This window comes from Moschus berezovskii, chromosome 12 (genome assembly GCF_049115385.1).
Source record: "Moschus berezovskii isolate FMDL1 chromosome 12, NW_MosBer_1.0, whole genome shotgun sequence".
Classification (NCBI taxonomy): domain Eukaryota; kingdom Metazoa; phylum Chordata; class Mammalia; order Artiodactyla; family Moschidae; genus Moschus; species Moschus berezovskii.
The window spans coordinates 57,135,094-57,153,528 of NC_142471.1; the positions used below are offsets into that span (position 1 = coordinate 57,135,094).

Sequence of the window (18,435 nt, forward strand, 5' to 3'; positions counted from 1 at the left end):
AAGGCCCATACCATTTCTGTCCTTTATTGTGCCCATCTTTGCGTGAAATGTTCCCTTGGTATCTCTGATTTTCTTGAAGAGATCTCTAGTCTTTCCATTCTATTATTTTCCTCTATTTCTTTGCTTTGATCGCTGAGGAAGTCTTTCTTATCTCTCCTTGCTGTTCTTTGGAACTCTGTATTCAAATGGGTATATCTTTCCTTTTCTCCTTCGCCTTTCGCTTCTCTTCTTTACTCAGCTAATTGTAAGACCTTCTCAGACAACTGCTTTGGCCTTTTGCATTTCTTTTTCTTGGGGTTGGTCTTGATCACTGTCTTCTGTACAAAGTCACAAACCTCCGTCCACAGTTCTTCAGGCACTCTATCAGATCTAATCCCTTGAATCTATTTGTCACTTCTACTGTATAATTTTAAGGGATTTGATTTAGGTCATACCTGAATGGTCTAGTGGTTTTCCCTACTTTCTTCAATTTAAGTCTGAATTTGGCAATAAGGAGTTCATAGTTTGTGCCACAGTTAACGCCCAGTCTTGTTTGTGATGACTGTATAGAGCTTCTCCATCTTTGGCTGCAAAGAATATAATCAATCTGATTTCGGTATTGACCATCTGGTAATGTCCATGTGTAGAGTCTTGTGTTGTTGGAAGAGGGTGTTTGCTACGACCAGTGCGTTCTCTTGTCAAAACTGTACTTCTTTCTGCTTCATTCTGTACTCCGAGGCCAAATTTTCCTGTTACTCCAGATATTTCTTATTTCCGACTTTTGCATTCCAGCCCCCTCTAATGAAAAGGACATCTTTTTTGGGTGTTAGTTCTAGGAAAAAGGACATCTTTTTTGGGTGTAGTAGTTTACTGGTAAATTATTCCATATTCACCTGTGACATATCAGGTACTGTTTTAAATATGTTCGCATCACTTTTTTTTTTTAGTCATGCCTCATGGCTTGCAGAATCTCATTTCCCCAGCTAGGAATTGAACCCTGGCCCTGGCAGTGAAAATGCTGAGTCCTAACCACTGAACTACCAGGGAATGCCCAGTACTTTACTTGCATTGTTTTGAAGAATTCAGTTGAAAGTAATTGTCCAGATAACCGAATTTTAACTCCTAAATGCTAAAACATGACAAAGTCTGTAATATTCTTCAGAAGACACTAAAAAACTAATCACAAGGTTATATTTAATCCACCTTATTATTTGACTTCTGAGAGCATTTCAGACAGAGACTGAATGTTTTATACTATCTTACTTTGTGGATTATCTTCACTCTTGAAATCTCTTTGGATGAATCTATCTATAGGTTGGATCACATGAACAGTAGTGGTAGGCAGTGTCCAATATTAGTTGATTTAGAATCTGTAAATAATCTGTTCTTTTGTCTTTTCCATGGCTCATTATGTTATAGAAGAAATAGTAATATCTTTCTTTTGGAAATCTAGTTATGTGGCACGAAGTAGCAGGCTGGACTCATAGACTTTTTAAACTATGGATGGTTTATATGCTGATTTATTGAGATTTTCTAAAGATGTTACTATTATTCTTGCAGAATGGAATCTAATTTAAATCAAGATGGAATGTCTAGACCATCTTATGTTTTCAGTGCTGACCCACTTGCAAGACCTTCAGAAATAAATTTTGATGGCATTAAGCTTGACCTCTCTCGTGAATTTTCCTTAGTTGCTTCAAGCACTGAGGTAAGTACAAGAAAAGTATCATGTTGATTGTCGTGATTCAGTGGAAATGGACATGTGCACACATGCACACATACATTTGTCGACAGGTGCGACTAAAGACAAGCTTTCCAAACCTTGTAGGTTTAAGACAGGCTTTTATCTCAGTAATTTTCTCATGGTGCCCTAAATAACATAGCAGTTCCTTTCCAAATAGTAGGTGCAGACAAAAACTATTTATGTCTCACCTAGTAGCCATTTGAGAAAAAATTAAATGAAAAAAGAATTTTAACATCCTTCTTCACTAACCGAGGGGTTACTTACTAATCAGTTATGTGTGCCTTTTGGGTGCTGTACAACATCTCAAACTTTGGAATCGGATTACACACTGCCACCTTCATTTCCTTTTCTTCATTGTTTTGGGGTTGTACCTGCTTTTCATCACAGCAACCACTGAGAAATCCAGCTTCACTAAGATATGACTTTATCAAAAGAAGTAGTGTGATCCAGTGTTGAAACTAAATTACTTCGTGGTTTTCAACGTGTGTCAAGTATTGCTATGGTTCTCTCAAAAATGTCAAATATTCCACTATACCCCTGGGAACTGCAGGCCTTAGTTTAAAAAATAATGCAGATTAAAAAAAATCAGTAGTGTTTAAGAAATAAACATTACTAAGTTTCTACCACCCTTCCTGTTACTATGTTTGCTGTGTTTATAGATTTTTTCTTACAAATTTATTTATATTCTCTTTATTACAGATTAGATTGTTAACTTTGATGCCTTAGAGATGTACTAACCCATTTTATAAAGACAGATGGAGTGGATATATGCATAGGTATAACTGATTGACTTTGCTGTATAGTAGAAACTAAAAAGATTGTAAATCAACTATATTCTAGTAAAAGAGACAACTTTAATTAATGGAAACTGTGTACTTTGGGTGATAATGACTTGTAACAGTTACCACTCTGCTGTCGGGTGATAGTGGGGGAAGCTGTGCTTGTGTGGGGACAGCAAGTATATGAGAACTTTGTACTTCCTCATTTACTTTCTCTGTCCTCAGCTTTGCTGGGAATTTATAACTACTCAAAGAGTGACTTTGTTTTGTGTGTGTGTGATTTGTAAGTAAGTAAGTGGTCTAGGAACTGACACTTCCAAGCCCTCATTTCCCCCGTGAAACATTAAAACAACAACAGTAACTAGAGACTGACTAAAATACCTTTATGAGAGCTCTGAAAAGCAAAAATGCACAACCACCATGTGAATACCCAGTTTATAAAAGAAAACTATGAAATGGTAAAAAAAGAAAAAAATGATGGAAGGGGAAGAGGGAGTATAGGGAACATAGATAAAAGAAAAGTAATTATTTAATACCCATTTCATGTGGCAGGCTCTTTTACTTTAGCTCATTTAATCATAAAAGAAGGGAGGAAGGGATGGCCTGTTGTTGTACTGCTCACAGGCTGTCACTGGTTTTTGCAGTTCTAGATGGTTGAAGAAGAAAATTAATATTTCATGACATGACAATTATATGAAATTCAGATACTGATTGGTTTACTTATTTTCTAGGTCTTCTAGGTCTGCTTTTGTATCACAGTGGCATTTGCTTGCTGATGGACACATCTGTTTATAGTGTCTGGCTATTACAAACAAAACTTCTATGAAATTTTGTATACAAATCTTTGTATGGATATATGTTTCCCTTTTTTTTCCCCCTTGGATGAATACCTAGGGTTGGAATGACTGGATCATTTTTAAGAAACTACCAAACTTTCCAAAGTGATAATAACATTTTATATTCCCAGCAACAGTGTGTGAGAGTTAAGTTCTTCCACATACTCACCAACCCTTGGTGTGGTCAATCTGTTTGTTTTTAAATAGACTTCATTTTTTAGAGTTTTATATTCACAGCTAAAATGAAGAGAAGATACAATGATTTCTCATATTCTCTCTGCCCCCACATAGCTTCCTTCATTATTAACATCTCCCACCACAGAGGTACATTTGTTACAATTCATGGATGTACTTTGACACATAATCACTCAGATTCCTTACAATATAGTTACATAATGGTTTACTGGTAGTGTTATACATTCTATTGAACAAATGTGTAATAATATGTATCCATCATTATGGTATCATACAGTGTATTTTCACTACCCTGAAATTCATGTTTCACTTGTTTCTCTGTTTCCCAACCCCACCAACCATTGATCTTTCAACTATCTCCAATGTTTTGCCTTTTTCAGAATATCATATTTTAATAGTTGAGATTATACTCTCTGTAGCCATTTCAGATTGGCGTCTTTCACACCTAGCAGTAGGCATCTAAGATTCTTCCATGTCTTGCCATGGTTTGATAGTACAGTTGTTTTCAGGTCTGAATTATATTCCGTTATATGGATGTTCTGTTCTGTTCAGTTCAGTTCAGTTGCTCAGTTCTGTCTGACTCTTTGCGATCCCATAGACTGCAGCACACCAGGCTTCCCTGTGTATCACCAACTCCCGGAGCTTACTCAAACTCATGTCCATCGAGTTGGTGATGCCATCCAACCATCTTATCCTCTGTCATCCCCTTCTCCTCCTACCTTCAATCTTTCTCAGCATCAGGGTCTTTTCCAGTGAGTCAGTTCTTTGCATCAGGTGGCCAAAGTATCGGGAGCTTCAGGTTCAGCAATCAGTCCTGCAACAAATACTCACTGCTTTAGGATGGACTGGTTTGATCTCCTTGCAGTCCAAGGGACTCTCAAGAGTCTTCTCCAACACCACAGTTCAAAAGCCTCAATTCTTCAGTGTTCAACTTTCTTTATAGTCACCAACTCTCACATCCATACATGACTACTGGAAAAACCATAGATTTGACTGGATGGACCTTTGTTAGCAAAGTAATGTCTCTGCTTTCTAACATGCTTTCCAGGTTGGTCATAATTTTTCTTCCAAGCAGCAAGCATTTTTTAATTTTTTGGCTGCAGTCACTGTTCATAGTTATTTTAGAGCCCAAAAAAATAAATTCTCTCACTTTTTCCATTGTTCTGAATTATATTTTGTTCTAATTTTAACTTTAATTTAGTTTATAATTTAAACTAAATATATATAAGTATATGTTTAGTTTATAATTTAAACTAAATATATATAAGTATATATTTAGTTTATAATTTTAATTTATGTTTATAATTATAAATTTAGTTGTGAATTATAATTAGTTCTGAATTATATTCCATTACATGGATGTGCTGTGGTTTATTCATTCACCTATTGAAAGGCATTTTAGTTGCTTCCTTTTGGGGAACTATGAAAAAAACTTTTATGAGCATTCATGTGCAAGTTTTCTGTGGACATGTTTTCAGTTTCTTTGGATAATTACCAGTGAACATGATTGCTAGATTGTATGCAACAAAAATATGTTTATTTTTGTAAGAAACTGTTAAACTATCTTCCAAAATGGCTGTAACATTTTGCATTCCCACCAGCAGTGAATGAGAGTTCCTGTTGATCCACATCCTCACCAGCATTTGGTTGTCAGTGTTCAGATATTGGCTATTCTAATAGATGTATAGTGATAGCTCATTTTAATTTGCATTTCCCTGATGACATACAGTGTGGAGCATCTTTTTATATGCTTATTTGTCATCTGTATATCTTATTTGATAAGATATCTGATAAGGTCTTTGGCCCATTTTAATCAGTTTGTGTTCTTATTGTTACATTTTAAGAATTCTTTATATATTTTGGCTAATAGTCCTTTATTTGGTATCTTTTTTGCACATATTTTCTCCCAGTCTCTGGCTTGTCTTATTCTCTTGATTATGTCTTTTACAAAGCATAAAATTAGTTTTAATGAAGCCCAGCTTATCTGTTGTTTCTTTCATAGATCATGCCTTTGGCATTGAATCAAAAAAGTCGTTGCCAAACACAGGATCATCCAGATTTTCTAGAAGTTTAATAGTTTTGCGTTTTACATTTAGGTTTGTATTAGTTTTAAGTTATTTGACGGGTGTAAAGTCTATGTCTTGGTTAATTTTTTTGCATATGGATGTCCAGTTGCTCCAGCACCATTTGTTGAACAGACTGTCTGCTCCCTTGTGTAGCCTTTGCTTTTTTGTCAAAGGTCAATTGACTATTCATGTTGATCTAATCCAGAGCTCTCTTCTGTTCCATTGATTCTGTTCTTTTGCCACCGCTAGGCTATCTTGATTACTGTAGCTTTATAGTATGTCTTAAAGTTGGGTATTGTGAGTCCTTCATCTTTGTTCCTCTCTTTCAATTTCATGTTGGCTATCCTGAGTAGTCTTTTTATTTTTAGTCATTCTAATAGGTATGTATTGTTAATCTAATTGATATTTGCATTTACCTAATGACCAAAGATGTTAAATATCAAAAGATGTTTTGATGTGCATATTTGCCCTTTGTGTGTCTTCAGAGAAATGTCAATTTAAATCTTTTGCCCATTAAAATAATTTTTTTTAATTGAATTTTAAGTGTTCTTTATGGTCTCTGGATACATCTGTCTGTCAGATATATCCTTTGCAAGTATTTCCTCTATGGCCTGTTTTTTCATTCTTCAAGAGTTTTGGAAGAGAAGTTTTAAATTTTGATGAAGTCTATTTTACCAGTTTGTTCTATTATGTATTGTGCTGTTTATCGCATATCTAAGAAATCTTTGCTTAAGGCCAGAAAGGTTTTCTTCTATGTTTTCTTTTAGAAGTTTTTAGTTTTAGTTTTATATTTAAGTCGGTGATCCATTTGAAATTAATTTTTCTATAAAATATGAGGTATATATTCAAATTACTATTTTTAAAATTGTGTATAGATATCCAGTGGTTCTAGCACAGTTTGTTGAAAGAGCTATCATTTCTGTACTGCATTTCCTTTACAACTTTGTCATAAATCAAATACTCTTGTATGTGGAGGTTATTTTTGAATACTTTGTATATTCTGTTTCATTTATCTATCTCTCTGGCTGTCAGTACCCCACTGTTTTGATCACTGTAGCTTTAAAATGTGTTGAACTCAGGTGGTAGTGTTAGCCCATCAAATTTCTTCTTTATCAGAATTGTTTTGACTGTTTAGGAACTTTGCATCTATCTGTGAGTTTTTAAATGAGCTTGTCAGTTAATCCCCAACAAAACTTCCTGGGATTTTTTGTTGCAGTTGCGTTGAATCTGTAGATCAGTTTTGGAAGAATGGATATCTTAACAACACTGAGTCTACCAAATAATGAATGAGGCATATCTTCATTTATTTTGGTCCCTTCTAATTTCTCTGAGCAATGTTTTATAATTTTCAGTGTATGGTGTTCCCGATCTTTTGTTAAGATTTTTCTTTAATTAGTTCATAATTTTTGAGGTTATTGCAAATGGTATTATTTTTTAAATTCAAATTCTGTTTCTTCCAAGCATATACAGAAACATGACTTTTTGCATATTGGTCTTCTATCATACTACATTGCTAAACTCATTTAATAGTTCTGGTAACTTTTTTGAAGGTGTTGTCAGATTTTTAACATATGAAAATGTAGATGTTCATGATGTTTGTGAATAAAGACGATTTTATTTCTACCTTCCCATCCTTTTCCTCTTCCTTTTTTTTCTCATCTTCCTCTTCCCTCTCCTTCATTTCTTTCTTCCTCTTCCCCCTCCTTTCACCTGATGACTTTGGCTAAAACATCTAGAACCTCTAATATAGTGTTGAATAGAGGTGGTGAAAGCAGAAATCCCTTTCTTGTTACTCATCTTGCTGCTCTTCTTTGATTCAGTCTTTTGTCATCAAATATGATGTTAAGTATAGGTTTCTTATAAGTGTTCTTTATCAGGTTAAGGAAGTTCCCTCTTTTCCAGTGTGCTTGTAATTCTTATTATGAATGGATGTTGACTACATATATCAAATTCAAGTCATTCATATGGACTTTTTTTGCATCTAGCAGTGATGAAAGTTTCTCATTTATTCTTTTAATGGACTAATTGATTTTTGAATGCCAGCTTGACCTTCACTGGGATAAACTTTTTTTCCTAACAAAAAATATACTTTCCTATTTTATATATTAGCTAATATTTTGTTAGGGAATTTTTGCCTCTTTTTTTCCTGATAGGGAACTTTTCTTCAGATTATATTAAAACAATTACATGTCAATAATAAGAAAACGTCTAATAAAAATGGACAAAAGATTTGTACAGATACTTCACAAAAGAAGCTATACATAGGGTTAATACGGACATGAAAAGGTGCTCAATATCATTAGTCAGTTCAGTCGCTCAGTGGTGTCCTACTCTTTGCGACCCCATGAACCTCAGCACGCCAGGCCTCCCTGTCCATCACCAACTCCTGGAGTTTACACAAACTCATGTCCATTGAGTCGGTGATGCCATCTAATCATCTCATTCTCTATTGTCCCCTTCTCCTCCTGCCTTCAATCTTTCCCAGCATCAGGGTCTTTTCAAATGAGTCGGCTCTTTGCATCAGGTGGCCAACATATTGGAGTTTCAGCTTCAACATCAGTCTTTGCAATGAACATTCAGGACTGATTTCCTTTAGGATGTACTGGTTGGATCTCCTTGCAGTCCAAGGGACTCTCAAGAGTCTTCTCCAACACCACAGTTCAAAAGCATCAATTCTTCAGTGCTCAGCTTTCTTTATAGTCCAACTCTCACAACCATATGTGACTACTGGCAAAACCATAGCCTTGACTAGACGGACCTTTGTTGACAAATTAATGTCTCTGCTTTTTAATATGCTGTCTAGGTTGGTCATAACTTTCCTTCCAAGGAGTAAGTGTTTCTTAATTTCATGGCTGCAGTCACCATCAGCAGTGATTTTGGAGCCCCCCAAAAATAAAGTCAGCCACTGTTTCCATTATTTCCCCATGTTTTTGCCATGAATTGATGGGACCAAATGCCATGATCTTAGTTTTCTGAATGTTGAGCTTTAAGCCAACTTTTTCACTCTCCTCTTTCACTTTCATTAAGAGGCTCTTTAGTTCGTCTTCACTATAAGGGAAATGCATAAATTAAAACCACAATCAGATACCACCCTCATACCCACTAGAAGGGTGATAATGAAGAAGACTGGCCACACTATCCACTGGTGAGTGTGCAGAGCAACTGACATGTTTATCCACTGTTTGTGGGAATAGAAGATGGTACAACACTTTGGAGAACATTTTGCCATTATCTTATAATTATTAGGGATATTGTTCTGTATTTTTTTTCTGAGGCTATCTTTGTCAGGTTGTGGTATTCAGGTTATGTAGAACTCAAATTAATTGAAAAGTGTTCTCTCTTCATTTTTTTAGAGTTTATCTTTAATTTGTGTGATTATAACCTTAAATGTTTGAGAGAATTAGGAGATCCAACCAGTCCATTCTAGAGGAGATCAATCCTGGATGTTCATTGGAAGGACTGATGCTAAAGCTGAAACTGCAATACTTTGGCCACCTCATGCGACGAGCTGACTCACTGGAAAAGACTCTGATGCTGGGAAAGGTTGGGGGCGGGAGGAGAAGGGGACGACGGAGAATGAGATGGCTGGATGGCATCACCGACTGTGTGGACATGAGTTTGAGTGAACTCCGGGAGTTGGTGATGGACAGGGAGGCCTGGCGTGCTGTGATTCATGGGGTCGCGGAGAGTCGGACACGACTGAGCGACTGAACTGAACTGAACTGAACCAGTGAACTACCAGGTTATTGCAAATGGTATTGGTTTTTGGAGGGTTTGGAGTTTTTATATAGGATTATTTTGTTTGAATACAAGTTGAATTTCTTTAATAGGTATAGGGTTATTCAGATTTTCTTCTTGTGTCTTATTTGGTGAATTGTGTTTTTCATGTAATTGTTTTCTTTTTACTTCTAATTATAAAGCATTTCTTTAAAATTACTTTTTAAAAAATGAACTAAGCTAATTCCTTTCTCAAAGGAAACAGTAAGGAGAATATAATACACCAAAATAAATAAAAATGCTTGATGGTATTGAGCATTTGGGTTAATTGAGTATTCTGGTTATTGTGATTTACCTTACTCTTCTATGTTTTAGTGACTTTCAGCCCTGTTATTTGTATTGGTTATAAAAATTACGATTTTATGCCAAAGAAGCATATTGTAAACTTTAAATATAAATGTAGAAGGCAGGGGAAATTGAATCTTTTCTGGCATTTTTGTTTTTTTAAAAACAGATTTGTTTTTCTTTAAACAAATATAAAATGGATGAAAACAGAAGAGTCACTGTTTGCTTAGAGGTTTTGTATAATCTCAGATTATTCTATAACAATCAGCCACTTTAAAGAAAGGGGATCTCTGAAAATCTACATTTTGTATCTTTAAAATATTTTCTCCTTTTTAAGGCAAACAGTTCTGAATCTAAAGATTATCTCCAAGTTTGTCTTCGAGTAAGACCATTCACACAGCCAGAAAAAGAACATGAGTCTGAGGTTGGTGCTGAATTAATTTTATAATTTATTTCCATTAAGTGGGCACAATATCATCGTTTTAATTTACTTGTTGTGAGTTTTTAATTATTTGTGTTCTAGGGCTGTGTGTATATTCTGGATTCACAGACTGTTGTGCTGAAGGATCCTCAGTGTACCCTTGGTCGTTTAAGTGAGAAAAGCTCTGGGCAGATGGCACAGAAATTCAGTTTTTCCAAGGTAGGTACCCATTTGAAAGTGAAGGTTTTTCTTTTAAGATAAAGAGACTTGGCTTAAGCTAAATTGCTACCTAATTGTATATAATGGACTCTATACACCTTGTGCTTCTGAAACTTAGATCTTAGGTTCTGGTATTTTTTTTCTCAATGGTAGGGCTCAAATTTTAGGTGTGTAAATATATAATTGGAAGTGAATAAACCATTGTAAAAATCTTACAGTCTCTTTGTGGTTGGTGGAAATGTTCTTTTAAAAATTTAGATGAAAGGTTGTTGGCTGGATCAGATTTCTGTCGTGAAAACTTTTGGCAGTAGTTAAACTAGCAATTATATCTGTGGGTATTGGGGATATGTCAACTTTTTTAAGAATGAGTCTTGTAAGACAGATCTTTTAAATATTAAAGGGTAGAACTTGTGACTATTAACTTGAATTTTCTAAAAAGACTTGTTTTAAAAAATGCTTGTTTAGGTTTTTGGCCCAGAAACTACGCAGAAGGAATTCTTCCAGGGTTGCATTCTGCAGCCAGTTAAAGACCTCTTGAAAGGGCAGAGTCGGCTGATTTTTACTTATGGGCTAACCAATTCTGGAAAAACTTACACGTTTCAAGGTAAATGGTTTTATTTTTGCTAGAAAGAAAAAAGGAAGCCCTAATATTTGCTCATTTTCATAATAGTTACAGTTATGTTTCCATTACCTTGCAAATTTTTAATAGTAATAACATATTGAATGTGTATTGCCCATGGCTTTTAAATCAGATTGACTTAATTTGTGAAACTACTTTACCCATATGATAGAGAATTAAATGATAATGAAAACTTGGAAAAAGGACTGATTGTCACATAAGGAATTAAGCATAGAAAACCAGGGAAACACTTTATATTTTATTTTACTTTTATACTTTGTGATAATGAATGATAGCCAGTCTTAAAATCTGATCTGAATATAAAATTTCAGGTTTTACATCAGACTAATAGTTGATAAATGTCAGTTATACAATGAAAACCAAAGTGATGGAACACTAAATAACCTGCAACTTTTCTCACTTTTTGTGTTAGCTTTTTACTCTTGCCTATTGGTGGTATAAAAGGAGTCTTGGTAGTTCAACAATGTTTCTTTACTCTTTCTTAGTACTTTGAGAGACTGTAAAACACAAATTCTTGTTATAGGCACAGAAGAAAATACTGGCATTCTTCCTCGAACTTTGAATGTATTATTTGATAGTCTTCAGGAAAAACTGTATACAAAGATGAACCTTAAACCACATAGGTCCAGAGAATACTTACGGTTATCACCAGACCAAGAGAAAGAAGAAGTTACTAGCAAAAGTGCATTACTTCGGCAAATTAAAGAGGTATGGGAGTATTTTAGCAGATAAAATACACATAATTGTGACCTTTTATTAGCTCTTCAGTTTGTTTCAGCCTGTATTGAAATAGCCTTTTGTGGTGATTGTCTTTTCTTTATGATTAAAAGCTTTTTTGAAGACATTTCTTCATTTTGTATTGTACAAACAGCTGAAATGTTTAAAAAAAACAAATGTAAATGTTGTTTAATCATTTTAGGTTGTTGTAAAAAACAGCAACTTTCTATATAATGATTTTTTTAAATTCCTTTTTCTATTTGTAAAAGTAATGTGCATATATAAAATCTAAACAAGAGGATATGAAAAATTAAAAAAAATTTCCTATAATTTCATTTCTGAAGAGGAAAACTAATATTAACAGATATGAGCATATCCTTTTTGATCTTTTTCTTGGTATACCAAAAAAAAAAATCTGTGTACTGAGGTTTCTGTGTATGTCTATATGTTGTTTAGTCGCTGAGTCATGTCCGATACTTTGTGACCCCATGGATTGTAGCCTGCCAGGCTCCTCTGTCCATGGGATTTCCCAGACAATACTGGAGTGGGTTGCCATTTCCTTCTCCAGGGGATCTTCTGGACCCAGGGATTGAACCTGCGTCTCCACCTTGGCAGGCGGGTTCTTTACCACTGAGCCACTGGGAAGTTCATACACTCAAATATAGTCATATATAAACAGTTGCATATATCTTTATTCCTTTTTCTTTGTATGTGGGATAATGGTCTTTTATTTGAACAAAAATGAGATTTTATTATACAGACATTCTATAACTTGCTCTTTCATTTAACATATCATAAATCTCTTACTACATTAATTCACGTGTCTCATCTGTTTATGTTTTTTCCTTTTTTCTTTTTAATACTTTTTTATTAAAACATGTTTTAACAAAGTTATACTTGTCTGTTTATTCCTTCTGTGCCTTCTGGATTTTGTGTTGTTTTTATATGTTTATTCTAAGATTGTTAAAAACTGTTAACAATCTTTTTGGATATATTGAAAACACTGATGGGGATTTGTTTTTAAATAATTTAGAAATCAGGGTTTCAAAGTAGTGTTGCTCGGTGGAGAGTAAAGTTCAGAGTCCATGATTATGCTCTCTGAAAGTAAAAAATAGTATTTTAACAAGATTTGTGGAGATTGGTGGATATTTGTATAGATAATAGAGGAAATTCAAGTCATTAATATTGAAAAAAATTTTCTCTAACAGGTTATCTAGTTAAAATATTATTTTGCCTATGAAATTATTAAAATATTAAAAACATGAGATCATACTATCTTTTTTTAAAATCTCTTTTTATTGAGGTTGCTATACAATATTATATGTTTCAGGTATATGACATGAGATAGATAAACACTTTCACTTCCATATATTGATTGTAAACTATTTCTCCAAAGCGATTTAGCAATACTGTATTATGAGTGAGAACTTGAAAAAAGTTTGTATCTTTTCATCTACCAATTCAGATTAAGGTATATAGCCTAAGGGAACAATTAAATTACAGAAAGAAAAAATATACTAAGATGTTTATCTTAGTAGTATTTGATTAAGTCATTTCACATCACATCTAGTCAGTTATGCAGCTACCAGATGTTTGTTAATAATTTTTAATTTTATAGAGAGAAAGCTTACAATGCAATCAGTGTAGGGAAGAGAATAGAAGGGAATATATTGAGATATTAATAGTAATTGCCTCTGAGTGACAGGGATTATATATGACGGTATTTCTTTGAATATTTTCTGTAGTTTCCCCAAATTTCCTATTAGGTTGTTGAATTGAGTAGATGAAAGGCTGGTGACTTATTTGGATAGGTAATGAATTTACTGGTTATTTAATCTTAACTAAAAACATTTTTTAACTTAAGAAATCTTTTTCAGGTTGTTATGCATAATGACAGTTATGGTGCTCTTTATGGTAAGGTTTCCTTTCTCATATACTTTTAAGATGTTGATTATTTAAAAGGCTTTTAATTTTTGAATCACTTCTGGTGATTTAATTTCTTTAATGACACAGTCAATAATACTTCAAAAATGGTACATAAGTATATGAAATGCCAGTCTCTGTCAGGTTTTGTTTGCATTTAATAACTGATTGTTACTGATTGTTAACTTTTACTGATTGTTAACTTTTATGTTGAATTCAAGACTGGCACTATTTTTTCCTCTGTCCTTTACATTTAATTTCATTTTGATTTATTAACATATTTGCAAAACAAAAAAGCCAAATTTTGGTTAACACAAACATTTTTATCTGCTTTGGCCCAAAAAATTTTTAACACTGCTAATGAGAAGATTTGGGTACTTAGTTTCTCAAGCTGGAGAGTCTTAAAAGATAATAAGATAATAGCCTATTATCTTATTTAATTTTGTGATTATCTTTTTTTAATTTTCTGTAGGAAGTCTAACAAACTCTTTGAGTATCCCAGAGTTTGAAGAATCCATGAAAGATTGTGAACACTCAAACTTGAATATGGATATTAATAGAAAATTTTCTGTGTGGGTATCTTTCTTTGAGATTTACAACGAATGTATTTATGATTTGTTTGTTCCTGTATCATCTAAGTTCCAAAAGAGAAAGACACTGCGACTTTCCCAAGATGTAAAGGGCTATTCTTTCATAAAAGGTATACTGATGAGTATTTTTTACTTTTTTGCTCTGAAGTTTGTTTCTAAGCTTTGTTATAGGAAAGCAGACTGGAAATTGAAAGTTTTTATACTATTTATTAATAGCAAGATAGTAAGGGTAGTTTTTGCTTTGAAAATGTGTTTTGGTATGTTCATTAAACCTGAAGGTAAAAGGGTTTAGTATTTTGTTTTTTGAGTATTAGTGATTGAGTTTTAGGGAATAGGAAAAGCTGTGTGTGTATATTCACATTATTTTGCTGCTTTGTAATAGTATTCAGACCTTGGAATTATTTGGTATCCATTCCGTTCCGTCGCTCAGTCGTGTCCGACTCTATGCGACCTCGTGGGCTGTAGCCTACCAGGCTTCTCCGTCCATGGGATTCTCCAGGAAAGAATACTGGAGTGGGTTACCGTTTCCGTTTCCAGGGGATCTTCCCGACCCAGGGATCGAACCCGGGTCTCCCGCATTGGAGGCAGACGCTTTAATCTCTGAGCCACCAGGGAATCCAACCTTTTAAAAATCACTACCCTACATCACCGACTCTGTGGACATGAGTTTGAGTGTACTCCGGGAGTTGGTGATGGACAGGGAGGCCTGGCGTGCTGTGATTCATGGGGTCGCGGAGAGTCGGACACGACTGAGCGACTGAACTGAACTGAACCCTACAGTAGGAAATACTTATTAATGACATCATGGTTCTCCACCTGCGTGTGTGTGTATATGCATATTTACAATTGAAAATTATCATTAATGATATTTACCCTCACTGCAAGGATTACACTGTGGTGTTTTCTACATTCTACTTCATTTTTACAAAATGCTAGTTATGGCTCAAGAAATTTGATTTCATGACTCACAAATGAATTGTAATCTATCTAAAATCTCATAGCTAGTTAATTTTCTAGGTTTACTCTGTAATGTACTTTGTCTTCTTTTTTTTTTTCCGGGTGTCTTAATTCTGAGGAATCTTAACCTATTTTTAATTTTTCCCTTTGGCAAACTCTGTTGAAGTACATTTCAGTTCAGTTCAGTCGCTCAGTTGTGTCTGACTCTTTGCGACCCCATGAATCACAGCACGCCAGGCCTCCCTGTCCATCACCAACTGTTAGTACTATTCAATGCATGTGAACTGGCATGCAGTGGGAATTTGCTGTGTGTCTCAGGAAACTCAAACAGGGGCTCTGTGTCAACCTAGAGGGGTAGGATGAGAAGGGAGATGGGAAGGAGTTTCAAGGGGGTGGGGATATATGTATCAGTTCAGTTCAGTTCAGTCGCTTAATCGTGTCCGACTCTTTGCGACCCCATGAACCACAGCACGCCAGGCCTCCCTGTCCATCACCAACTCCCGGAGTTCACTCAAACTCATGTCCATTGAGTCGGTGATGCCATCCAGCCATCTCATTCTCTGTCGTCCCTGTGTCCTCCTACCCCCAATCCCTCCTAGCATCAGAAGTACATTTACTTTTGTGTTTATGCTAGAAAACCATTATAATATCCTCGTCTTGTGTACTTATTTTCTAGTGGAATATGAGATAACTAAGTTGGCTATACCTAGGACGTGTTATTAAAAGAAAGATTTCATTATATGTCTTTAGGAAAGAGATTACAAATCTTCAAAGAGATTACATTGTATGGCAAATGCTGTACATTTATAAATTGATATGTGCCTCTTTATTTTTTAAAGATCTGCAGTGGATTCAAGTATCTGATGCCAAAGAAGCATATAGACTTTTAAAGCTAGGAACAAAACACCAGAGTGTTGCTTTCACAAAACTGAACAATGCTTCTAGTAGAAGGTAAGAAGTAAATCTTGTGGTATAAGCCTGACCTGAGGCACCCAAGTGTTCTGTGCTAATTTGAAAGTGAAAGTCACATAGCCCCGTCCGACTCTGCGATCCCATGGACTATAGCCCTCCAGGCTCCTCTGTCCATGGAATTCTGCAGGCAAGAATACTGGATTGAATTGCCATTTCTGTCTCCAGGGGATCTCCCGGACCCATGGATTCAACCTGGGTCTCCTGCATTGGAGGTGGATTCTTTACCGACTGAGCTTCTAGGGAAGCCCTAGTAGCTGTCCTCATTTACATACAACTAATTTAAGATTAAATCAGACAGTAGGTTTTCTGATATGTTAAATTAATTTGTAGACATAAAAACATTCTGTAAACTGAAGAGCACTAAACACATAAGATTATCAGGACTACTTTCTTGTTCTAACATACGGTTTACTAATTTGCACTCAGCGCGAAGTATTTTTATTCTTTCTATATGTGAATATCTAAGCTCAATGTTTTAATTGCCTGTAATAATAGGACATTTCTTTGTGTTTTTTCTACTTACTCCATGAACATAGACACTGTGTAAATACTGAGTTAGACCAGTATTTCAAAGGGCTAAGGAAGGATGTTTTAATGGAAGGAAATGGAGAATGAGACACAAAAGGATGTAAGTTTAAACAGTGAGATACTTAAGACAGATTTTCTCTTAAAGGGGAAAGAGCCCTGTCTCCCATGTATGGCTTAAGGACAATATATAATCCAGATAAGCCAATATTTAGGCATCTAAGCCAAATGTATACTTCTCTTGATTCAAGTGATTAGCTATGCATTATACCATTTTAATAAGAAATATCTTGGCAAGCAAATTGAGACTTTATTATGAATGACTTCATTAATAGAAGTTGGAATGTTGAGAAGAATAAATTTGAAGGATTTGGGGCTAAGTGAAAGAAAGATAAGCTCTTTGGTTTTAGTAGTCGAGTGTTATGTAGGTGACAGTGGAGCACTCAATTGAGATACCTGACAGCTAGTTGGAGAATGTAGTATTGTAATGATGGCCAGTATTAGGATAAAAATAGATATTGATTTAGATGCTTGCTTCTCCTATTTAGAATGCAGAAATAAAGAATGAGTGGTAATATTTAATCTTTGTTTATTTCTTTTAGTCACAGCATATTTACCATTAGAATATTACAGATTGAAGATTCAGAAATACCACATGTAATACGAGTCAGTGAGTAAGTTGAGCATTGTTTAAATTGTATTTATTTTAAACTTTTTGTTCTGAAGAATTTTTTAAAGTTTTTTTCCCTCTGGTTAATTTAGATTGTCTTTATGTGATCTTGCTGGCTCAGAACGAAGCGTGAGGACCCAGAATGAAGGTGAACGGTTAAGAGAGACTGGGAACATCAACACTTCTTTATTGACTCTGGGAAAGTGTATCAGTGTTTTGAAGAACAGCGAAAAGTCAAAGTAAGAGTTGCTGAACCTGTTATCAGCTATCAAAGATTATATTAATATTTAAACTTTCAGCTTTGCTAGTTTTAGAAAGTTCTTTTGTTTTTAACTTGCTTCTTACATAATGACTGGGAATGGATTGTAATTAAAATTTCTTCGAGATCTTGGATTTAAAAAATGATTATCAAATGAAAAGCATTATCAGTCAATGCCAGTGACTCAGGTAATCACAGTATTTTCTATAGCAAATATATATCAACAGACAACTTAGATAATAAGCTTCTAATGCTGGTTTATTAACAGACTTTGAAACCATATTATTCTTATTAATGCATTGTGTTTTTCTAGATGTGATAGATTTCTGAATTAACTAGCATTTTAGGCTAAGTAAATGATAAATCCAGCCTTTACCATTTTCTAGTTAAGGTGTATATATTGCATAATTGCTGTATACTACACGACTGAGCGACTTCACTTTCACTTTCACACATTGGAGAAGGAAATGGCAACCCACTCCAGTGTTCTTGCCTGGAGAATCCCAGGGACGGCGGAGCCTGGTCGGCTTCCGTCTGGGGTCGCACAGAGTCGGACACGACTGAAGTGACTTAGCAGCAGTAGCAGCAGCAGAGAAGGAAATGGCAACCCACTCCAGTGTTCTTGCCTGGAGAATCCCAGGGACGGCAGAGCCTGGTCAGCTGCCATCTATGGGGTCGCACAGAGTCGGACACAACTGAAGTGACTTAGCAGCAGCAGCAGAGAACACAACCCACTTCATTGTGACTTCCTTTACATTTTGCCTAGTTGGTTATTACTATCAGTATTAATAATAATAGTAGCATTTAAAGAAAACAACATGAATAAACAGAAAATGACTAGTACAAATGAAACTAATCACTAACCTAGAATTTAAGTCCAT

At 34.9% G+C, this 18,435-nt stretch overlaps 1 protein-coding gene across 6 annotated transcripts in view; it reads left to right on the plus strand.

Annotated features, from left to right (window-relative positions):
• KIF20B (kinesin family member 20B) overlaps window positions 1-18,435 on the plus strand; it is an 81,544-nt gene that overhangs the window by 5,055 nt on the left and 58,054 nt on the right. For all 6 annotated transcript variants that reach the window (XM_055425111.2, XM_055425110.2, XM_055425113.2 and 3 more), the window contains exons 2-11: window positions 1,540-1,687; window positions 9,999-10,085; window positions 10,185-10,301; window positions 10,767-10,905; window positions 11,465-11,649; window positions 13,536-13,572; window positions 14,054-14,281; window positions 15,968-16,079; window positions 17,228-17,299; window positions 17,388-17,534. In XM_055425111.2, coding sequence (XP_055281086.2) covers window positions 1,541-1,687; window positions 9,999-10,085; window positions 10,185-10,301; window positions 10,767-10,905; window positions 11,465-11,649; window positions 13,536-13,572; window positions 14,054-14,281; window positions 15,968-16,079; window positions 17,228-17,299; window positions 17,388-17,534 — 1,271 coding nt within the window. In that variant the 5' untranslated portion in view covers window position 1,540. The remainder of the gene's footprint in view (window positions 1-1,539; window positions 1,688-9,998; window positions 10,086-10,184; window positions 10,302-10,766; window positions 10,906-11,464; window positions 11,650-13,535; window positions 13,573-14,053; window positions 14,282-15,967; window positions 16,080-17,227; window positions 17,300-17,387; window positions 17,535-18,435) is intronic.